Source organism: Egretta garzetta, unplaced genomic scaffold, assembly GCF_000687185.1.
Source record: "Egretta garzetta isolate BGI_Z169 unplaced genomic scaffold, ASM68718v1 scaffold107, whole genome shotgun sequence".
Taxonomy (NCBI): Eukaryota; Metazoa; Chordata; class Aves; order Pelecaniformes; family Ardeidae; genus Egretta; species Egretta garzetta.
This window is the reverse complement of record NW_009260399.1, coordinates 1,961,990-1,987,008: the sequence shown is the minus strand read 5'-3', so window position 1 is coordinate 1,987,008 and position 25,019 is coordinate 1,961,990. Positions and strand designations below refer to the sequence as shown.

At 43.6% G+C, this 25,019-nt stretch overlaps 1 protein-coding gene across 1 annotated transcript in view; it reads right to left on the bottom strand.

Annotated features, from left to right (window-relative positions):
- The window catches only part of MSANTD1 (Myb/SANT DNA binding domain containing 1), a 43,108-nt gene that overhangs the window by 17,302 nt on the left and 787 nt on the right, over nt 1-25,019 (bottom strand). Inside the window, exons 2-3 of the mRNA XM_035898675.1 lie at nt 16,085-16,177; nt 2,286-2,550 (exon numbers count right to left, since the gene is read on the bottom strand). Of these exons, the coding sequence (XP_035754568.1) occupies nt 2,286-2,550; nt 16,085-16,177 (358 nt within the window). The remainder of the gene's footprint in view (nt 1-2,285; nt 2,551-16,084; nt 16,178-25,019) is intronic.

The window sequence follows — 25,019 nt, the reverse complement described above, 5'->3', positions numbered from 1 at the left end:
CTGCTGGTGCTACGTTCTCCCATGTCACGTTTGCTAACCCTATGCAATCATTGCGAAGTATTACCTCAAAGTAAAGCATTTTCCCACTCTCAGGATCTTCTTTTTCAGTTTATGCCACAGTGCAGCGATGACGCGCGGAACTACACCAAGGTAAAGCACCTTCCTCAAATACCCTCCAGGCACCAAAACCTGCATTAAAACTCAGCTGCCTCACAGCAAAGCCAGCAGTCGGTGGCGACTCACACCATTTACAGTTTCATCACAACGTTTCCCCTCCTCACACACCAACAAAAAGTACCCAGAAAACTAGAAATTGTAAGGGATAGCTCTTGTTCGTCCCTGTTCCCTCTACCACCTCGCCTTGAAAGCAAAGCACACAGGCAAGCTTTGGATAAGAACAAACAATAAAGAAAGATGCATTTCATATTCCAGAGTACGAAACGAAACAGCACCGTGACAGTGCAAGGCAGTTTTCTAACTCTCCTAAATTAGCATCCTAATCAATAAGCAGGGAGCTGCAATGCGCTGCAAAACAGAAAAGCAGCGTGACAACGTGCAACAGAAGCAGTCTTAGAAGTTGCACAGAAACATAAGAAGAATTTTAAAAAAAAAAAAAAAAAAAAAAAAAAAGAAAAAAAAGAGTGCTGCGTGTCTGTCCTCCCCCCCCCGCACATACAGAGTGCCTGTATGCCAGGGATTTTATTTCTTCCCTTCCCCCAAGGCAACTTTAAAGTAAAAACATTAATTAGAAAAACTGAGACGGTCTGATTGATGACAACACTGAGAATTTAGAACAAAGGCTGGCAGAAATAACCTATTCCACTTGGCAATTACGGCACTTAAATATCACGCAGTGTTGCTAGACACCTGTAAAATCTCGGTGCCACGAGATGTATTCCCAGCAGGGAGGGCTGCAGATTTAGCAGACTAAGCAAAGGCCTGGTAGCCAACAACTCCCGACTTCTAAATCTGCATCCGAGTGTGAATTGCTGGGTGATGCTGGGCAAAAATTGATCTCACTTCCAGCTTTCTCATTTACAGTCTGGGTGAAGAAAACTGCAAGGATTACAGCAGGGTTAGTACAACATTTTGGAGACATTAACATTTGCTACAAAACATCAAGTTTAATATTATGGGAAATGATGTTAAAGATTATGCTTGTGGATCGTGCAAATGTAGGAGGAGGACATTCAAAGTTAAGGGGTTTACAGGATTTCCCCTAGTTTCCTATTTGATGAGTAGTCTCTGCATTAGATACAGTAAGGGTGCCTTACAGAAAAGCGAGCAGTTTTAACATGGTTGCCTGCTGTAATAACCTTTTTTATTATTAATATGAGCTTTGAGGAGAGATTAAATAAAAGAGTCACATATTTGATTTTCTTGCATTACAAGCACATAGCTAAAATCACCACTCAGGATTTCCAGTATCAGGCAGTTTGTGCCTTGCAGAGATAAGAATTAAAAAAAAAAAAAAAAAAAAAAAAGAGGGGGTGGGGGGGAGATATGCAAATATTCCTGTTAAGTTCTAATTATTTTTTCCCCTGCAAACAAGAAATGCACAAATGCCTCGCATTTTCTGAAGCCAACTTCCCCTCCTGACTGACACTGCCTGTTCTTTCTCATCCCCTCGGAGACACCTCCGCCCTCCCCCCGACTCCTTTGGAGCGGTATTGACGGTGCACATTGATTCTCTCGCTGCAGATATAATAGTTCTTTCGCTGCTGCTGCTTATAATTATAGCAATGTGTGTCACTCAGTAATAAGACATTCAATTATTCTTGGCCCCATGAAGTGTAACCCTTCAACTCACGAGAAAAAAATCTAGGAGCTTCAGCCCCCCCAAACCATTATTCTGTATTATTTTTTATTTATTTTTTTTTCCCCCTAAACTTTGCCTTGCAATGCCGATTCTCACTGCCCACTTCAAACTGCAGGAGTTTCACTGCAAGGAACTGCTGCCAAGCTAACACAATCAGTCCCCTCAGCAAAGAGAAAAAAAAAAAATTAAATCTCTTTTCCCACTAAATACATTTCCATCCCTCTGCATCATAACAACGCCAGATAATTATAAAGAAACAAAGTTGTCCCGGAGTTTGACACAAAATGGGGGAAAAAATTAACAATGACGTAACAGCACTGGCAAGAGAGAATTTTAAAAGCGATATGAACAATCTTTAATCTTTTATCGACAGATTTCCTCTAGGAGACTTCTTTCTGAAAGGCAAAAATCACTGCGTTGTCCCTGCTAAAATCTCTTAAAATAAAAAGAATTAACTGAAGCTTACCTGTACTGGAATGTCATATTTGTAATTTTTATCTTTATTTCCTCTCCGTGGCGAATTTCTCCAGTCATTTCAAAGAGTTTGTTAGCCATTTTCTCATAAACTTTGGCATTCCTTTTAGTTTGTTTCAGCTCATCAAAAAATTCTTCCCAAACCAGCATTAAACCTCTCATTTCTGCATCAGTCCAGTTTCTGGCCCTCCTGTGTTTCTCAGTCTGAGAAGAGACAATGTAACTGGGAATTTCTGCTGCAGCCATTGCTGACTGACCTAAAAGGGTTTTAAAAGAGGACACTTAATATAGATTGAGTTTTTAGTTTAGGTTTTTTGTAGTGCAAGACATGCATATGTGGATAAAGAATTTGAATGACAACAGAACATATGAAACCTTTTTGCAACAGCTTGAAGCTTGAGTGCACAAAATGGGGCCTACATCTGACAGGCAGGAATTTAGTTAAAAGCTTTTAAACAGAGAAACGTCATTTTGATGTCACGTTTCCATAGCAACAGAGCAACTGCATAAGCTACAACAACAAAAACCTTTTAACTGAAAGCCAAAGAATCAGGACAAAGTTGACAGGCCATCAATATTAAAGCTTTTAAACACTTTAGGTTTAACAAAAAAAAAAAAAGATCTATGCAGCCTTTGAGAAGCTACTTTTAAGTTTCTACTTCTTTTTTAGCTTTCCCTTACCTTTTAGGCAGACAATCTGCTAGCAGGGGGTCATGGTCGCCTGAACGAGCTTTTAAGTTGCGCCTTGACAGACTCTCTAGGAGGTTGCAAGGACTGAGGCCGTGTACACAAAAAAAAAAAAAAAGCTTTTTTTTTTTTGCAAAGATATTCCGCAAAAAGCTTCAGCCAGCTTTATGAAAACTATACATCTCTAAGCTAATAAATGTTTAAGCAGGCAGGCTCATTAAAAAAGGAGCCTGCATCTGGGTTTAAGAACGTGCAAAAAATAGCATTTAAGTGTTTAAAGATAGAGAGAAATGTATATACAATTGCAATATAAAGCCACTTTTTTTTTTTTTCTTCCCCGAGATGTTTTGCTGCTGATAAGCACACACTGCAGTCCTGTCAGTATGAATTTGCCTTTGTAGGTATGTATTACTGTATATGTATTTTGTATTCCTGGTAATTTAGATGCTATTTATGCAGCCTGTGTTCTGCCTTAGGACTGCAGCAGAAGCATTTCACCTGCTTTATGGGGAACCTAAAAGGATTATTCAATGAGTTAAAAAAAGGCTGCGAGATGCTTAGAACTGTGAATAAATTGCTTTGCTGTAAAACAAGCATTTTTGAGCTGGTTCCTATATAGGGCTAAATTCTGCCAGCAGTTGTACCGGAGAAGCGCCACTCATTAACCGTATTAAATATTGTGCAACACAAGCAGTGGGCCACATTCTGCCCGCGCTTCCCCTCGTGCAAGCTGACGAGAACCTTTCACAGAACGGCGAGAGGCAGGAACTGCCTGAATTCGAGCAGCACGCCCAGCTACAGAGAAAGATGTTCATTTCCTACAGTCCCAAGATAACCGCGTTATGTAAAATATAAATAAATAAACCGCGGACCTTTATTATTATTATTTTCTATTTCAGCATATAGCAGCAGTAACGACCTCACTGCAGGGCATTTCCTGAAAATTAATGACAGGCAGGGGTTAATGGCCTGAGGCTCACCCAGTCAGTCGTTAATCCCCAGGAAATGTTCTGTGCCTCAATCCTTAATGCTTAAGTATCCTATAAATTGTAAGTCTTCTCATAACCACATCCTTGATCTTAACAATAGTTTAAAAATGCACAGCTTGGTTTGCATCCTGGAGATGGCAAGGAGAGCACATAAGGTTCCTAAAAGGTACATGAGTAAAATTTGTAGTATTGTTGCCTTCTTTCTATTTTATTTATTCTCTTGTTTATCACAAAAGACAACAGCATCCCATAGAATAAGGGGGGGGGGGGAAATCACATATACTGTACATAGGAACTTCCACTGCTCCAAACCCTGAACATGTCTCTGTCAGAAATATACCTGCTGAGTCACCGGCTTCCTCAAAAAAAAAAAAAGAAAAAAAAAAGACAGAAAGAAAAAAATCCTCTAGCTTCCAAATAACTACTTCTAACTACTAACATGACAGCCTAGCAACTATTACCTTTAAAAATGTGTAAATAGCAGCATATGTTGTGATGATGATCTTGGATGGTTTGTCTCTTGGGTGGCCAGCTGGGAGACATCACATGATCCGGGGACAGATGGTGGTCAGAAGAGGATCAGCTGGTGACACGTTCATTTTATTAATTTATTGTTTTGTTTGGAAATTCCCATCACTTAACCTTGGGCTCCATGCAGCTATGTTAATAAAACCATACCAAACTCGGCTGGCTGCAGGGCTTGGGGATCACCAGGAGAAGTTTAAGGAAGCAACAGAGTGGCCAAGAAAAAAACACCACTGGCCCCTCTTGTTGTGGCGCTGGCTCTGACTTGGGACCAGCGCATGCTACGGCAAAGCCAAGCTTGCTTTGCAACCTTCAGTCACCCATTAGAGGTTCGTTTTTCCCCCACCAGACTCTAATCCACCTAGGTTCTGAAAATGCTGATTAACACCACTATATAGAAAGCTATAGCATGATACGTATACGTTCTAAAAAACCCAAAGATGGTCTCTGCTTTGAAGGCTATTTTTAATCTGGTATCAAGCACAACCACCAGGACAGTGTGGGACAGAACCTGTCCAGCTGCAACAAGTTCTGTCTGGGATGGTCCATGGCTATTCCTTCCCCTTCCCATCCCCACGTGCCTGGCATATATGTGGCTGCTCCCTGTGCTCCACACCGTCTGCTGGGGCTGTGCCTGGCCCCAAACCCTGCAGAAATGGGGGGGGGGCGTTTTTTCCCCACACAATTCACATCTCTTAACTCTTCTATACACTGTTTCCTATTAGTGTAATTGACAGATTGATATAGTGGTATAGTGCTATTTAACATCTGTTAAATAAAAGAAATGCTTTCTAATAATACCTCCCTTATTCCCCTTCCCTCAGCACCAGAAGGGAATCTAAGTTTCCAGGACTCAGGTTTTATCCCCTCCTCTGAGAAAGTCGTTGATATTAATTATGGAGACTCCACATGCCTCCTCTGCCTCGCTGAAGTACACGTGCCAAGTGGTTGATAAAGTGACTGTGTTCCTACACAAAGCTGAAAGCAAGGAAAGCTTTTTTTACCCCCAAATAATCCTCGCAGTCCTCACCAGAGCCAGGGAAGGAACAAACCACCTCACCAGGCTATGCCTCTCTCTGCTGACATTCTGCAGATCTGCAAAGTCCCCGGCAGCAGCTCACCCCTCGTCCTGGCCCCTGAGTCAGGGGGAACAGCTAAGACAGGACCAGCAAACCTTTGGGGGAATGAATTGCAGCCCCATGACGGCAGGAGAGCTGTCCCTCCCCAGGACCAGGGCATTTGGAGATGCTCCATTAGCACTTGGATGCTTCTTGCCCCTCTCAAGCTAGAGGCCAGACAAGATTTGTCATCGATCTCAAGACCGGCTGGTCACCAAACCCAGAATGACTGCTGGCAGGAGGAGCTGCACCTCTGCCAGACCCAAGGCACTGATGCACCTGGCACTGACATCCCCCACACGCTCTGCTCCGACGTCTCTGCAGGGTCCTCCAGGCTGAGGACCAGCCTGGCACCAAGTGCCTCACAAACAGCTGAAGTTGTTACTGTTCTCCTCAAGAAGGACGTTACTTTTTTCTTGGAAACCACTGAAATACATAGTGGAGCTTCCAGGGACACCTTTGTAGACAACTTCCCTCTGTAGGAGAAAGCTGTTGTTCTCCACTCCTGCTCCTTCCAGTCCCTCCTCTGACGGGCACTGCAATGGCAATCTGGAAGACATTCCCATGAACACCAACCTCAGTGGGCCTGAGGATCTCACTCGTGCCTTTCTTTGCAACGCCTGCCTGCACCTAAGAGCTCAGAGGAACATGAATTTAATCTTTCTCTTGCAGATCTGTTCTGTATATCATCTGCCTAAACACCCTACCTTTTTTTGCAATCATTATACATGGGCTTGACTAATAGCTCTCACAGCTGTTCCACCTTTCATGGTGATTGCTAAAGATAACAAACCCCAAACAGGGTGGAAGGGTTTCTGATTTGCAGATGTGGATCTAAGGAAGTTTGCCTATAGATGTTTCTATCACAGAGTTCATACAACTCCATTAATCCTAACATACCTGTTGACAAGCCTTCAAGTGATCTGCGCTAACCAACTGCTTTCATATACAGCCTTCAGCTTTGCAAGTGTGGGCTAACGCATGCCAAATAAAACTTCCTTTAGCCAAGTTTTGGGGGAAGGGGTTTTCCCTTTTATTTGCAGGGAGATAACGGCTCTAGTCAGTCAATTACCAGAGCTCAGCTCACAAACTACAAGCCATTAAACTCTGATTACAGAAGAGCATGTCTGATCCCGCTGATGGGGACTGTGGTAGAAGTCAGGCAGCACCTCCTTGGCAAATCAGAAATTTCCCCATTAGGACACAAGAAATTTCTGCCAGTTCTCCTAAATGTACTTCTGAAGGCCAGACAGGCAGCTGCTGAGGGGCTGACACACAAGTCACCGCCCGCTTGGATTTCAGAAACAGATGTACATGAGGTGTGGTTCAGGTAAGTCCTGAGACCAATTGGCCTGGTCCCAGTTTTAGCATCACTGGCAGCAAACACCACCCCTCAAAGACACAGGTCCAACTCTCGGAAACACATGGGTATTTCAGCAGAGCATCCTGTAATTCCTTGATTACATGCAACTCAAAACACAAAGCTGCTCGCACCCTTTTGTGTTTAGGGCAAGCTGTTGAAAGCAAGATTGTCCAACGCACAGGCTTGCCACCGCTCCTTGCAATCCTCAGTCTGGCCCACCAGGAGTGGGACACACGTGTGGGCAATAACAAATCTTGAAACTGGATAGTGGCTGCAGAGCCATGTTCATCCCCTGGTTATTTCAGTGCAGGCACGCCTTGATAACTCTGTTTTAAAGGGTGTAAAAGTACATATGTGCCTCTTTAAAAATGAAGCATTTGGGTTTTGCACTGCAGCAGAATACTATGGTGGTTTAAGTTTAAAAAAAGCTGCCTGCACATGTTGGGAGTCTGTCTCCTGCCCCACGTTCTGCCATCCGCTGGGCTAAAATGCCCGCTTTCTAGAGACTTACTAAAAATGATGGTTTTAGCATCTCTGATCACTGCACACTGCAATTTGCAATGAGGGATAAAAGTAATGAGAAGAAATACTCTTCCATTGCTTCTGAAAAGCTTGGCCAGAGAAGACAGGTGAGGACGGGCGATCATGGAGGAGAAGCTGTCTTCTTTTCACCTCCATAAAACCAACAGGTCCATGACAGCGAAGCCGTTGTGCTTGGGAGAATGCTGGAAACCAGGAGCTCACCCTAAGGTAGGGAAGCCCCTTGCAGACAGCAGGGCTGGGCTTGGGAACTCTGATGAGGTCCATGCACCCTTTGGTCTGCCAGTCTCCTTGGGCGATGGAGTCGTCTGGGTTTGTAAAGGCTCAGAAGCTTTAGAAAACCATAAGGGTTGTGAACAGAGAGCCATCAGGTCAGTGCTGTAAAACTGCACACAAACCACAGCTCATGCTGTCCTAATCCCTGGTGAGGGAAGTTTGAGAGAAACAGCACAACGTCATTTGTAAGGGACACAAAAAAAAAAAAAATGCTGTCTGAACTGCAGGAGGTCCTATTACAAAGACAAAAGAAAAAGTTATTCAGGCTGAGGAAATACAGGAGGTGCCTCACAGTACATAAAAAAAAAAAAAAAAAAAAAGGACAGTCCCTTTCATCAGAAGGTCCGTAACCTAATCGGGACATGCCACCAGGGAAACAAACAGGATAGACCAGGAGGGACAAATGACAGCAAGGCCTTACTGAGCAAAGGCCATCACGTGGGTGAATAGCTTTTATGTACATCTAAAATAAATAATACCTGCAAAGAAGTCTGACAAACAGACACGGGTGCTCTGGAGGAAGCTGGCTGAGGGAAAGGCATCCTAGCTAACATGGGGCTAGAGAATTTTGGTATGTCAATGCTGGAACAAAAAGAACAGGAGAAACAAAGCTTTCCACACAACCGCCCTGCCACGGGGCTGTCTGCGTGGGAAGCTTCCCTGATGGCAGAGGGGGCCACCAGGCAGCCCAGGAGGACGGTGGTCTGAGAAGATGCAGGTGAGCTGGAGGAAGCCAGAGAGGCTTTTGATTTCATTTTGCTAGACCACATCTTGCTTGAATTTCACTGTAATCAGAACATTTCCCAAAAGCATTTTGATCTTGCTGAACTGGCAGATTCTGACCAAAAATATCTCTTTTGCCTATTTTAGTAGTAACCATGGAAGCCAGCTTTGCACAGACATTCAGTTGGAGAGAGAAGGGTGGCGAGAGACAGCAAGGTGAATGCAGACAAGTCGGGAAATGAGGCTCCAGCAGTTTCCATGGCCAGACAAGGGAGCATTAGCACAGACAAGGGGGAGAACTGGAATTATGTGGGGCTTTAGGAAAAGGAGCTCATGGACTGCAGGGAACCCAAGGAATTAACTGCTTGGAGAAACCAGGTATAGACTGGCATGTCGGTAGTAATTAGATTAAAAATGACAGTAGTAAGAATTTTTTTTTTTTTAAATTACTTTGGTTTTTTGGTTTTTTTTTTTTAGTTTAGCAGAAACACAAAGAACTCGTGCTGCAGACCCTAGTTTAGCATACTGGGGGGAAAAAAATCCCTGGTGTCCAGAAGTTACAAATAAGCACTCCCAAAACATCTGGCACTTAGGACACATGGAGGCAGGACACCAGGCTAGATGGACTTTCAGTCACATATGTTCCTAAATTTTCAGGTGTACAGGGAGAGACAAGCAATATTCTTAAAAATTTAGTTATATAGTATAGAGAGCAAAGACATCAGTTCTACATGTGTCACGCTCCCAGTTCAATTTATAGCAAACAGGGTGTTTCTGAGATCAGCTTAGCCTTAAGAAATCATTTTCAGGTCCTTAGCATATGGAATAACCCTGCAGTACGTAGTATCAGACATATACCTTTTCTGGACTAAGGGGGGGTTAGCCAATACATCCTCCTGCCCATATTTAGTTTTTAGCACATGTTAGCAAGCTACATGCTGGAAAATGTCTAGGTCATTAGAAACAGCTCCTAAAATGCTATGCAAATATTTCTTTTTCAGAAGTAAATTCCTCTAAGAACCTGTTCTAAAAAGTTCACTTTAGACGTAGGCCATGATTTAATCCAGTTTGGATTTGAGACATATCACAAAAGAAGAAAAATAATCCCTGTTGCGCAGAAGCCTGCCCTGTGCCTTGTGCCGAGCGATGTTCCCATGGCTCGGCGGGGCAGGAGGAAAACGCCGTGTCATGGAAAACCAGATGATGGCAGCTGGTCTGACCGTGGCGGTGCTGTGGCTGCACGCAGCGTCGTTTCTGCCCCAGCAAGAATTAATGCTGCTGGTGTCATCACATGCTAACAGCAGTGTAAAAGGTAGCGATATTTAAATAAACGCTCAGAGGAGATTATCGATCCCCCGGATTCAAACAAATGAGAGCGAACCAAGCACAGGGAGCTTGGCACTGGCACAGGACTCCAGCTAAGCAAGTTTTTGCACTGTTGTGGTAGCAAGCATTAGAGCTGTGCTGAATAAATGGGTTCTAGCTTGCTGTTCTTCCAGAAAGGAGAGCGGTTTGGGCCCTTTTCCAGCAACCTCAGAGAAACTGCAGTGCATGTCTCTGGTAATTCCCTGCCAGAAGCCCAGCCTCGCTGCTCAGAGCTTGCTACTAGCTTGGCAGCCTGCTGCATCCACCTAGCAACTGTCTGCATCCCCACGCTGCCTCTCCCTGAATCCCTGCCAGGGCCTGCGATGGACACAGGGAGGCTCCGGTCCCTCACCGAACCATGCCCCCCGCCCGCAGCCCCGCTCCAGGCGAGCCCAGCAATTACCCCAAGGTGGCCAAGGGAACGCCTCGCACCCGCTCGGCTCAGTGGGGGACGGCAGTGGGATTAGGTCCTGCTGTTCCGCAGTTTAATCAGCCACAGGTTTTGAAAATAAAAGGCATTAAAGATCAAAGATGTCTGCCAAGTCAAGAAAGGCAGGAGCTTCTCCGACTTTCCTTCTACACTTCTGCCTGGAGACTCCAGACTACCCCCAGCTGCGGACTTTTCCCCTTGCAAGGGTTTGTGCAGCTCTCCAGCCCCGCAGAGGAAAATTTACAAGATTAAAAAATATATATATATTTCAGATAAAATATTTAGGACACGGGAGATTTTCGTATCAGTTCATAAAAGATTTAGATACTAAAATGTAAGTGGTGTTTTGGGTATTATTGCGAGACAGCCTCAGGAATGGAAATTCAAGAAAACTGTTTCAACCTATAAAGTTTGGATGATACTTGTAAAAGGCTGCCTGATCCGAGAGCTGCCAAAAAGATAAGTAAAACCAAATACACCAGCACTGCTGCAATAGCCAAAGAGCTTATCTGCTTAGGCGGTGGCTAATGGAAGCTGAGATGGTACAAGAGGTGGCTACCATTGCTGGGAGAGCATCGCCCTGTCCTTGCATGGGAAACGCCAGCTTTCAAGGGGCCGAACTGGAAGCATCACACAGCAGGTTGCAGTTGATCCTGACTTTTTTCCTAATGCCATGCTCAAAGTGTTTCAGGGGTTTTTAGTGACCTCTCAGAGACCTGCATGAAAAAACCTGCTATGCCCGGTGAAAACACACGGGGTTTCCCGTAGAAACACGTGTTTCCATGTCGTCCCATGGAGACCGTGCAGCCACGTGGAGTGTGAAGTCCTGCGTGGTCTGTGTTTCCAAACAATTCTGCCTTTGTGCAGAAAGTAGCAAGCTACCGGGACACGGAGTTGCAGCTCCAAGACAAACACAGTATTGGGAACTTAAATGTTAGCTCTCGCATCTCGTGATAGGGAGGAGGACGACCCATCTCAACATAGGAAGGTTTATTGCAATATGCATATAGCCTTGGCCCTTTTAAGACAAAGTGGTGTGCCAGTGTTTGGGGTCTTGGTTTACAGCACACAGCCTTGCTCCCTGGACATCCCAGGGGCAGCCAGGAGGGGTCATCTCCCCCTCCCACATCCAAGCTCCTCCACCCGGCCTTCTGCCCTGGGATGCCACATCTCCTCTCGCTGCCGTCACCAAAAGCCTGTACCACAAAGTGTTTTTATGTTCCTCATTGACTCCTGGCTTTTTCCAGATGTTTTTTCCCCTCTCTGTGGCTCTCTGCAGTTTATCAGATGCTGCTCTGTTTCAACCACTCTCCAGCCCCCAGAGTTCAGTTTATATTCCAGCCTGAGCATGCTCCTCCGATCCGGGCATTAGCTTCTATTGTTTTGGCTATCACTAAACCAAGGAGTGTGTATTTGCTTCCTCTCTTGGCCTCAGGGAAACGCTGCCAGCAAACCCTTTGAGCCTACAGATCAAAGAAACATTTTCTAGCCATTGCATGCAGGAGCATTTTGGCCAGCCTGAGGAAGTCCATCCGCCTCCTTTCGTAAGTTCTCCTGAACTAACGCACACCCACAAAACACTTCTGGATGTAAACTTTTTCACATCCAACAGCAGCTGTCGGAGACCACCAGTGATTTTAAAATCCTCTCCGGTGTTTTGCATTCTACGTGGCATTCGGCATTGTGAACCAGAGGATGTGCCTTGAATAAGTGTAGGTCTGTGCAGGGAAAAGCAGCACGATTTGCTTGCCCATAAATACTCGCCGCAACGTCAGTGTTCATAGAATCACAGAATATCTCAAGTTGGAAGGGACCCATAAGGATCATCAAGTCCAACTCCCTGCTTCTTGGAGGGCTACCTAAACTAAACCATGTGACTACGGGCATTGTCCAGATGCCCCTGAGCTCTGACAGGCTCGGTACCGTGACCACTGTCCTGGGGAGCCTCTTCCAGCGACCGACCACCCTCTCAGCGAAGAACCTTTTCCCAGTGTCCAGCCTGAACTTCGCCTGATACAGATCTGGAGGCAAGAAAAGCTAATGCTACCAAAAGGAGCAACAGAGTACCTGGCACCATCCATTTCTCTGCTGAGTAGATCATGAGACTGCAGTCAACAGGATTAGTTTAAATTATAGATTAACCAAACGCATTTCGCCTGTGGCAGATTTAGCAAGCCCTAAAACAACTTTTTTTTGGCAGCAACACTGCTTCCAGTAGGTGAGCAAAGATGATTCTGAATAGTAACAAAACTGAAGAGCCACAGACCTGATTTTCAGTACTGTAGAGCCTACCTATTTCCAGCCAAGCTCCACAGGGGGCTGGGCATACCCAGCACAAATGAGAAACATAACCCAGATGTTTGAGGGGGAGTTTGGACAGAAAACGTATGGAACCTAAAACCACATGGATGTAGGACACTTCCAGCATGAAGATGCAAGTACAGACAAGCTGTCTGAAGGGAGTCTGTGGCAGACAGGAATGGCACCAGGGAATTCTTATTTCATTTCTTCCCTAAACATTCAGTTGACAGATTTCTGCATAGCTAGAAGGAGCACTTTTGGATCCCCATGTTCTAAGCAACTCTTCAGTTGCTCAGAAGGCTGGGATTTTTTGGTTATCTAAAATGGCTTTAACAACTGTAGGACCAGAGACCTTCTAAACAAAGGCACAAGGAACCACCATCCAACTGCGGAGAAACAAGACTAAACAATTTACAAAAAACCAAGCCAGTTCACAACACGCTATCTCCTTCTCTTTGATGGAAGCGGCCAAAGTTTTTCATTTGCTCTGCAAACAGAAAGCAACAGTGCGTTTCCCAAGGGAGGGCACTCTTGTGCAACTGCTTACGAGAGGCAATCGGCCAACTCCAGAGGACTTGGGAAGCCACTCGTCCCCCCACCTCACTCACCTTACTGTAGAAGGGTATTGTAAAAACCGCCTGGATTGGCTTTAGCTCCTATTTTGCTGTGGATTGAAAAAGAGCTCAACAGCCTGACCCTTCCCAACCGAGGGCAGAACACGTATGACTGCTGCTTGTCAGCATCTCACTAGCCATATAAATGCACATATTCCTCCCTCCTAACATACTGCAACTTCAACCCAACGGCGATGGCTTGCCTGCTTGAACACGCTGTTTGCACCAACTCTTGCCCCACGCTGTCTTTAATGCCCCACAGCGAGAGCCCAGCGGCTGGAGCCACTCAAGCAGACGGAAACCGCATCTCAGGCAGCAGACTGAAATATTCGATCCTAATGCTGTGGTTTTCTCCATTTGCAACATCTTTCCTCTCTGCACACTATGCTTCATGACAACTGGACAGGCAGATTATATTAAAGCTCATGCATAGCTTTTCAAATGATTTCTCATCAAGTCTCAGCGGAAACTAATTGAAGATTAAACTAATCATTACTTGAGGCCTCTTACAGAGCATTTTATCACTTTTTGTGAATACATTATGGAGAACTTCAGTGAAGTGCTGACCTGGCAGGACCACTGAACACAGGAGCTGGAGCGGCTGGACAACCCAATACACACCTGGGAAGTGAGGATGTGGGACGTGCCTAATAAATGGGACAAGACAAACCCTTATCCATTTCTTCTGGCTGAAAAATCCAGTCTAGCAAAACCACAACCGTCATCGTTTTCCAAAACATCATCCTGCCTTTCTGCAAACAGAGAAGCAAATCTGACAAGAGCTGTTTGACATTACATGAAATATTCCTGACAAACTCTCTGATCTCCTCTGCCTCCTGAAATCTGGAGAATACCACCATGCCCAGCCAAAACCCAGCTACCGTAACTCGCGTTGATCCCTGCTTTAACCTGCTTCCACAATAACCAGATTCTTTCATCGACCCATCTGCGGCTCCATCCCTGACCTCTGGTCTGCGCAGCGCCTCTCTGGGTATTGTACGTGGCTATCGGATAACGACCACTGACATCCAGCCTCCCCCCAGCCCCTGGGTAAAAGCCGTAACACTGGGTCATGGCAGGCCCCCAGACAGAAAAATCAGTGTGCTTTTTCTGCAGTGCCTTGCAGGGTTAAGGAGTCATTTAACCAGAGATGAAAGCCGAAAGAAAGGTCCAAACAGGTTTTGAAGCAATAGAAAAAAAAAGCCTGGAATGTCAGAACCAGATGCTTCAGCCGGTAATAAAATTCATGGTCCCAAAAGCAGGATCAGATATATCCTTACTTGTGTTTGCTTTCACAGAAATACACATTTTCAGGTTTCTTCTGCTGCAAAGGCAAACAAGAATCCTGAACACTGGTCACCACAACTATTGGGAATACTTCGGGAGTATTTTACACATCTCATTACTGTAAATGTTTTAGAAACATTATCGTGCTCTACTCTACTCTCCCTCCTTATGTCATTTTTATCTTACAAATGAGAGCTCCTTCAGGCAGGCGTCACATGCAAGTTCCTGTCTAAGCATTTAAAATATTACAGGTGGTGTGAGTTATCAAATTTTCTGGAATCATTCTCACTTTTAAGATAATTTAGATGCTTCCCACTACTTTTGACATGCTACAATATGGGAAAGCAAGATCAGCTTTGGTTTAGATTATTAACATGATACGATTGCAGCGCACTCAGAAATGGTCAAAAATCACCTCTCTCTTTCATTCCCAAATGTTCAATTCTGTATGAAACCACAGTAAAATAGTAAGTCTTGTGAATAAGGTTTTCGTTTACATTTGACTGTGTTAATTATTGTCAGAGAGCCAACATCTGCGCTGCTGCCTATTTTATTTATACACATACACTTTTTATGTCTTTTTGTATGTATGTGTATGTGTACACATATACACATGTGCCACGTGATTTTATCTGGCTGATTTCTAATAGTGACTATTCCAACATAAGTTATGGAAGAGGAGAGGAAGGGACATCTGAAGGAAGAGCAGGCCATCACCTCCAGCAGAGCCCAGGGAAACCTCACTATGTGCAGAATAACCTTCAGGAAGTAGAATAGCATTGTATTACCCTCCAAAAATTTGGAAATGCATTGCATGTCCCTACAGACTCCACACTGTCTCAGGACAAATCCTAGACTAAAAATCAAAAACATGCTTGGATGCCATGAGTTGCTTTTCTGTGTGCTGCTGTTTTACATAAGAATCACCAAAAAGAGAAATTATTTTGTCTGTCTTTAAGCAAGAGTCCCATCAAAAAATTCTGCATAGAAAAGCTTGGGGAGACACCAAGACTGACTGCCAGTCCACTATGGGATTGTGAGAAAGCACGTCCACCATGAGACACAAACATTTGCTGGAATCAAAACCATGAAGAAATGTTAAAAGTCAATTCATTTTAAAATACAGCCCTCCCAGTCTACCAGCTAACACCTCTGAAATGGTCCAGCCACAGAGCAACCTCAGAGCCAGTGCACCAGGAGAAAGCAAATGGGTTCAAGGACAAAGTACTGATCAGTCAAACACGGGTTCAAGGACAAAGTACTGATCAGTTAAACCCTATAAAAACCCAAATCAGCAAGTATTATAACGTGGACTCCTCCATCCACAAGGTACAAACCTGCGAAGCAACTCCTTACAAGGGATGGAAACAGCGACCAATTTGAGCTCCTCTGGCTGAAGAGAAGACAACGCAGCAACTTCTCCATACTCGGAAATTGCAGCCCTGAAACACTCAGCCCCATTCCCTTGCACTGCTTTTCAGATGTGGAACAGAAGGAAGGGACAGGCTCAACACACAAACCTGCACTTTTATAGCTCTGGGGGTTTTATGGTGTGGAAGAAAACCTTTGGTACCTGCTGTCCTAGGAACAGAAGATCCTCCATGAGCCTTGAAGTCAGCACAGGAGTCCTCGCAGCAGATCACTGACCCGGAGCAGAACTTCGTGTCTGGGGGAGAAAGAGCTTGGCAGAACAACGCACCATGTGGGGAGAGGAACAAGGAAACATTTTAGAGTAATTGAGGAGGAAGGTCAGCCGTGCTCAGCCAAGGTTATCTTGTAAAGGTCTAAATGAGGTGGGTTTAGTTTAGTTTGCAAACTCTAGCCTTTCAAATAGTGTGGACAAATACATTCCCAGTGCTATATAGTCCCATCATAAATGACTTGAATGGGCCCATAAGCCTTCAACAACCTCATTCCTGTGTGCTGGAAGCTACTCACTTTAAGCCAAAAGAACAGGACAGACATCCTCATCCATACATCTTACTGCTGCCAGTAGAAGGTGTCTCTTTAAAAGACATCCCAGCCTCACCCAGGCTACCAGCAGACACAATTTTTCCCTACTTTTCTCTCATCTGCCAAACTCTTCCATTGGTGAGTTAATGCTCAATGCTCAGTGTCCTGTCCTTCAGAGGATCACAAGTGTTTTAAAAAAAAACATGGTGGGTCCTGAAGGTATTGTTATCTCTATTTTACAAAAGGAGAAGCCAGAGATAGCAAGAGAAAAAAAAAATTTCAAAAGCTTCTAAATGACTGTGAAACTGAAATAACTTTCAAAAGAGAATTGGACACTCCAGAGCTGAAGTCAACCTTGCACGTCCTTCAGTCACATCTCAAAATGAAATGTGCTTTCAATTCACTTAAGGCAAGGTCCTCAAAGCCACAGAAGTCCTAAAGAGTATCGCAACAAGAAATGATTTCCAAGCCTAAGATGCAGAGCTAAATTAGCCATGACTTCTCCAGTCCTCCAAGAAAATAACTGATTAGGTGCCTAACAGTCCACAGGAACCCATGTCTTTCACCAAAAGAAGGTACTTGGATACCTCAAGTTTTTCCTCCTCCATGCTGTGATCCCACCATTTTGGCTGAGCTGAGCCTCTTGGCACTTACACCCGTGAAAGCCCACTTGACTGGGAAGCTGTGAGCACAGCTAACGCTCCTCAGCCCTGCTCTGGCATCAGTATGAGGGAGCAGCTCCTCCAACGTTCATTTAAAGACGTGGCTGGAGGAAGAGGGTGTGGTTGGGGCGGCACAAAAACAGCACCCACCACCAGGGCAAGGTGGTTGCAACCTCTCCCCGTGGAGAGAGGTGCTGGGTTTGGACTCTGCCTCCAGGGCCGGTTTTGATTTTTATCCAGTGATGTTTTCATGCAAAGCGTGTAGTAAGCAGCCTTGGGAAAGCTGCCAGATACCTGCTCCCCACCTCCCTTCAGGGGAGATCCCAACCGGTAGGCCACAGTCAGGCTCCCACTTGCTTCTCCTCTCTGGCTCTGCGAATCCTTCTCCGCACCGTGGCACAACTTCAATAGGAAGGGCTGAGAGGTTGCCTACAGCCTGGGAAGGGACAGGTGGATTTGAATATCCCTTGGGAGAAGGAGGACCCAAACCCAAGTTCGACCACTTCAGAGACGAGTATTATAACCATTAAGTTATTATATGAAAACCACCACACCAATCATTTGTATCTTAAACAGCGAGCGCAAGGCTGAGCGCCGAGGCTTGGGCAACAGGGGCAGGTTTGACTCCCCTGGCTGGGTTTGGAGCCTGCAGAGTGTGGGAGCCACTCGCGGGATGCAGCATGAGAGCTGGCACGGGAAAAGGGTACCCAGGAGCCCAAGCAGGTATCCGTGCAGAGAACTCAAGGGACAAGCGTCAGGGAGGGAACAAGATCCTGCAAGCAAGCCCTCTTTAAATCACCGGAGATACATCAGTTCCCACCATTTGAAGTCCTAACCTATTACTTCAGGGTTAAAATGTCAAACTAAAAATCTCTCTTATCACCACCAAAGTGCTTTTACCTTGAATTTTAAAGTGTTTGTTTAAGCTGAGGTTAAAAATAGTCTGGGCTCCTTGACTGTTAAGCAGATCATAAAACTCTCTGTAGTCCAATAGGCTATAGAAAGTTTCTATAGTTTTACTAACTATCGTGTCTCTAGTCTATCTTCCTGCATCTTCTTCATCTTCAAACTAAAAGAGTTTAGCTGCAAAAATTTAACTAAAGGGCCTTCTTAAAGGAATTTTATTTGGCCGTTAGCCAATGTGTTTTAATCGCAAACCAACACAATAAAGTAAGTAACAGCTAGCTCTACATTTAATTGTTAGAAAGAGAGTATGTTTGTAATTAAAGAGCAATTCTATGCACGTGTTTTTAAATCCTGTGAGCCTGATTTTCTTCAATTTTGTTGTTTCTTCTAATTCTTTAAATACGTATTTGAAAGAAGTGGAAGGAGAAGTAGCACTATTTGGAAATTGCAAATAAATCTTTTGAAAAAATAAGTACATTTTAATCTCACTGACATATACTAACCATAAAAAAGGAGCTATGCAGTAGAAAAGGGACACTTTTTGACAAAACAGGAGGTGTTCAGAGGAGGTATCCCTCTAAAGAGGGATAGATGTGTAGGCTGAGTAAATGGAAATATTTGCAATTCATTTTAGACATTTGTCAGGATAATTTGGTAGGTAGATGTGTGCAAGAGCTGCAGAATTTGTTTCAGGCCTATTCAGAAAAAAATAAAATTTTTTCATTTAGATTTCAGACTCATGTCAGCAACATATTCATTAGTTTATCCAACAGCATTAAAAGTGAGCTGCAAGTACCCCTAAACCTCCTCCCACAAAACAAGAAAGTTACAGCTAAAATTCTGCATCATTCCACACCAGTGATTTTTAGACAGAATTTCCCACTCACCTTAAGAAGGTGATAATTTAAAAATCTCTGCCAAGGAATACAACCCCCTCACAGGGCTCCCACAGCTCTGAAGACGCCTGCTGGTAGAATTTGATATCCTGTATCCAGAGCATTAGCCAGTGTTTGGGAGACTTGGGTTAGGAAAAGGTACACAGTTGTACAGATGTTAAATTCCTTGGAGTTGGTTTTTGGGTTGGGTTTTTTTGGGGGGGGAGGGTTTGGGGTTTTTTTTTTAAATTTTAAGAAAAAAGAGAGGATCCTACATTTTTAAAAGTCTGAGCATAAGAACACAAACATATCTTATGGTCCTTCCAGCCAAGCACCTGATGGCTATAGAAGAAATACCACACAGTTGTATCTCCACAGACTTGCTGTGGCTTTTTTTTTTTTTTTCTCTCCAGTATTTGCACTGGTGTGGGAGAATTGCAAAGTTTAACATTGCTTTTGTCATTTGGAGAGCAGTGCTGGCCAATCCTGCTTGCACTGTCACGTTATTTAATTAAATAGCCAAAAATTAATTACTCCACATGCCAATACACAGTGCAGTCCTACCAGTTTTCATTTTAGAATCTAGCTCAGTCTACCCCACAAACGACACTGCTGAACAAGGGGGGAAAGGAGGAATGAACGAGAGTAGGACAGCTATCTACTGCAGGGCAAGCAGAGCTGAACAAGCTTCATGCATTCAAATCAGAGACCAGGGAGTTCTCTGGCAACATTTGAGGAACACATGAGAAAGCTGTATGCCATGGTGCCAGCAGTAGTAGAGGACTGAACGTGGTGACCCCAGGGGTGCTTTCCAAGCCTATATTTAAGTTCTCTTGGCACAGAAACCATTCTGTATGTGTTATCATCATGGAAGCTTTTCTGTGTACCATTTTTACTTCTACTCTATTCAAAACACAGTTATCACAGTGTGCAACGCCTGGGCATATTGTGGATTTACACACAAATCTCAATTGTTTTATTATTATTATTTGAAATGGTCTGTAAAGTCTTTAACACCGATTACCCTCCTGAGTACTGCTAAGGATTGAGCTGATATTTTCCAAGAACTATTCAAAATGACACAGAGATCTTTTTCTGAACGGCTCCATCTCTGTGGATGCATGGGTACAGTTCTTTTCCCTTGTGCATCACTTTGCAGTTGTCCAAGACTGGGTGAAAAAAATGGAGGAGAATATTCACAGCCAGTTTTAATTTTGACTACCTTGAAAATATCTTATATGTCAAGTTTGTCATCTCTCCTTTTTTCCTAAAACATTAGTAGATAATTTAACAGTAGAGGTACCAACAGAGACTCCTGTGACCTGGCGACCTCCCTACAATAGGAAAACTGATGACTCAGTTCCCACCCTCTGTGTTATTACCTTTAACTAATTAGAGCCATAACCAGTTCAAAACTGCAGGGGTGCTTTCCCTTTTATTCCTTAGGAATTTAGGGGTTTGATGACCATTAGTAAGGGACCTTGGAAGTCCAGCTATACCTTATCGACTGAATCACCTCTACTCATGGGCTGCTGGGCTTCAAAGCACACAGATTTGCGACAGCTTCCTTCTACAAAATCCATTTTGACATTTACCCAATATATCATATTTACTTTATGAATTCAAGTCTTCATTTTAGTTTCCATAGATTTGCCCAAGGAAGGCTAGATTTACCAGTGCACATAGCCCTTTAAACATCAATTACATCTGCCACCTTCGCTCGCCACAGCAATTACTTATTTTATATCAAACAAAACCATTAATTCAACAACTCCACATTTGGGACCCTTGCGTGGCTACCATGGCTACCACCTATTTTTATCAATAGTATTATGCATTTTATCCAATTGTTCTAAACTTGTTCCGCTGACACTTCAGTTTAAAATAGCTCTTTACGCTCTTTCAGATACCAAAATACTCCAGATGAGAAAGCTCCCCAAGATCCTCTATAATGAACAGCAAAGCAAAGATTTATTTAGCCTTTCTGTAACAGCCCTATGTACTTTGAGGGTTCTTATTACACCGCAATCACCTATCAACCCTGCTGATGGACAGGCTTCCTACTCCTCGTGTGTTTGAAGGGGTTTTCTCGTCGTTTCCGTGAGTTTAGCAAGTTCTTCCTCAAAATTGATTTTACCTGCCTTGTTTAACTTGAATGTGTGCTCTTCTATTTTCTCTGTTCAAACATGACCTCCACTTTCTGAAAGATGTCTTTTTACTTCTAACACATCTCTGCTCTTCCACCGAACAATACCAGCTTTTCAGCAAGCTCTGCTCAAGCCCTTTAATAGAAGAGCGATACACGCTTCCTTGAGCCTGCATGACAACATCTTCTCACTGGCTGCGTGTTCTCTGCCAGTATCTTACTCTGGTTCCTTTGAACCACAGAGCTGTAAGAAGAATCACTCATATTTATGTATTCCACCTCTTAAGAGAGATATTTTTCTTTGCACAGTGACAAGAAAATTGAGTTTGTCCTGCTCGTTGCACATTGCTCTGGGTTAAAACCAGTGTTGTCTGTTATTACATTAAGATGTTTCACATCCATACATTGCTTTCCCTGTTGTCTCTCACATCAAGGGCTTTCTCCTTCTTTTCTGATCCCATGTTTAGTGTCACTGGTATTTCTACATTTACTTCTGCAGAGAAAGGCCCTTTCTGCCCTTGTACTTCACTGAATACTCTTGATAACAAGCATCTCAAACAAATACGGGTCTCTCTTCCAAATGAAATTGCTCAATTTGCCAAGACTATAAGAGCCCATATTTCCAAAATAGAGTCCTTGGATTTTCTCAGCCAGCGTTTTGGTAAAGGGAATTTTCCAGACAGTTTCAGGACCACGTTTCCGTCATCACTGTGCAATAATATTAATTATACATATAATTATGCAATAATACTAATACACAGTCAACACCAATATCAACCACCTCCACATCTCTCCGAGGTAACAGATGTATTCCCCTAGCCTTGTGCATTCTTTGTTTCCCACCAGAGCACTGAAGTTCCTTGGAAGGGCACTATCTTCACACCTCTAACATAGTTTGGATGACAAGCCTAAGAAGACTGGCTTTGGTAATGTTTTCTAAAAACCACTGTAAGGAGGAGCACTGACACAGATGACTGATTTTCATCCAGGAGATTCTAGCATTGTTTCACATCTCATGCATTTATTAGGATTTCATTTCCTTCTGGAGCCTCAAGGGAAATTTCATAATCAGCACACCTGGTATGTGTAGTATAAATAATTAAGGGGATGCCCTCTCTAACGATCTATGCAGAAAAGCTGTTCTGCTGTAAGAAATGGCCTGGATCATAGTCTTATTAGAAGAAAGAATTAGGGTTATGAAATCCTCTCCATCTTCAGATTCAAAAAAACCTCATGAACATTTACTGAACCAGATGGAGTCAAGGCTCTACCTGATCTATAGAGGAACCTGCTCAATCAACATGTTTATGAGGAATTTCTACATTAGTCTTTCTACGTTGTCAGCGTAGACGATATTTTATCACCATTTTTCTACCCCAGAATATAATTTATTGCTTGCCTCAACAAAAAGATCGCGACACCAATTCAGCTTACAATCGCATCAAGAAAAATACTTTATGTGACAAATTTGGCAATAAGTTAGCACTACATAAACCGGTTTGATGGCAGAAATACTCGGGCCAAAACATGTTACAGAGGACAGAGATCAGGAGAAGCCCTCCACACTGAGCTTTATCTATTCAACAGTTTGCAAGGACAGTATAATTGTTACAGCCCAAGCTCCAGTCTTTGGAGGTCTCCCCCCCCCCAGACACTAAGAGCACTGAAGTCATCACAAATTGGACCTTCTAAGAAAAAGGAAATATATTATTATCGCAAATGGATAAAATAATCAACACCTCCCTTGCATTGCAGGGCATGCAAATTCATGCTGATGGCTCAAAGTAACGGGTTGGTAGCATCTGCACAATTTTAATCTGAAAGGGTTGTTCGGGGTTTGGGTTTTTTTTCCCCCCCAAGGGCAAAGTCCCTCAGTAGCTGGGACTTACATGCTTTGTGTCTTTCTGTTTTTTACCACCAGAACCCTTTGTTCCCAATGCTTCTTTCTGCTACCTTTGATTAATTTCTTACCTTAACCTGTTTTTAATACTAGAGACCCCTCACTAGAAAACTTTTTTTTCTCCTTTCCCCAAACCTGAACTCAAGTTTTACTTTAAAGCTTCTAAAAAAGTTTCATCATTTGAACGTGCTTTGCTTTATGCTGCCATCTGTAACTGAAGTACAGCACAGTAAATGGTATATTTGTGATTTGGAATCCAGTCTTGCAGATAAAATATTAAACAGTTCATTTAAATATGCCTCTGATATGTAACTGAAATAGATTAAAACACTGAGATTTGCTCACCATCACTACTCCTATTTCCCAACATATTAATTGGACATAGGTAGTCAAATCAAGAAAACCAGCTTCTCATCAAGGGCTGTGTTCTACATTCTGATTATTTACAACTTAAAAATGCTAATGAATAATTTATGGCCAATAAATTAAATCTTGTATGAACAAAACCAGACATATATGCAACATTGTGTAAATATACTCCTACCCTTTCAACTTGCCCAGTTACCTTAGGTCCACCTAAGTGCTACACATTTTTCTAAAGCAATCAGGTCTATGACTAATTAAATTTATTGCTATTAGTGTGAGTAGGCCATATTTAAATTCTATTTTTCAATGCGTTATGAACCAAAGCCTATTCATTACCAGAATTTCTCCCTTTCTAAAAGCCTGATACTACAATTAGATCTGATTGGGCACCTCCCTATATCTTTACATTGCTTTAAGGGGATTCTGCTCAAGTGCATGCGTCCTCTAGAGCCAGAGCCTTCAGTCGTAGCATGATAAAGCATTGCAGGATTATAGTAGTTTTCTAAAGTCAAATAAATGGCTCATCTTTATCTTCTAAGTTTGTTTGTATTGGTAACATCAAGACCTTACCCCTCAATTTAGAAGGGGAATCAGCTATCGAGGTAGCGGGATCAAGGCATCCTACAATAAAATTCAGTATTCTGTTTCAGTGCTGCCCTCTTCTTATCCTACCCAGATCAGTAGGATATGCATGGGATCCCATTAATTAAACAGATTTCAGAACCCTCAGCAAGAAGTGGGTTTCAGTTTAGAAAGTGGCAACAGGAGGACTCTGGGCATGCCTGGAATGAAAAGTCCACCAGTAAAGCTTCACAAGCTGAGCAATATTCTCCCCCTCTGAGAAGGAAATGTGCAATTTGAAAGTCTGCACAGAATGGGTTTACTCCCATGGGACAGGCACTTGACAGCGTAAGGTATTTTGTGAAACTGGCCTTGCCCTTCTCCATCCTGCAGGCTTCATCCTGCTCTGGTGGAAGCCCACACAACCAGGCACCCTGCTCCACTGAATTGGCCAGTTCCCCACAGCAGCCATGGCTGTTCCAGCCCGCTAATGCTAAACATGCTATAAGTGCTCCCAAGCTGTAGGGACCAAGGGGTTAATCCAACTCTCAAGCATACATTAAACTGTGCTAAGAGCATTCCACAGACATACCATCCTGAGCCAGCAGCCCAGAAGGAATAGCTGGCCTGACACATGCTCTGTCCCAGCAACAGACAAATACCTTGGGTTTTACACTCAGCATCAGCAGGGCACTTTGCGGGGCACTCACGAACGCTTGGGAACCCGTGGGCATAGAAAATCAGCCGCTGTATGGACAGCTGCATAAAAAAAAAAAAAAATCCCCAAACCACCACAAACCAAAAACCCCAACCCTGCAAAGCAGTTCATGCAGCATTAGCTGTGAAAGTTGTACTTTGCTTTAAGCAGACCCACTTGGAGATCGTTACCACCTGTCTAAAAGGCAAAATCTTTCCTCATTTATTTTAAAAGCCGCAGCTCTTCCCGCCCCCCTGCCCCCTTTGCACAAACATGCCGTATAGACACAGGCTTACAGGAGAATAAAGAACCCGCAGTTTTAAGTATCCCAGATATTGATCTCTATCAGGTTATATAAACCAGCAGTTTTAGCAGTCTCTCCGGAGTTTGCTGTAAAAGCAATTGGAACTGCAATTAACAACAGCACATCTTAGGATAGGGA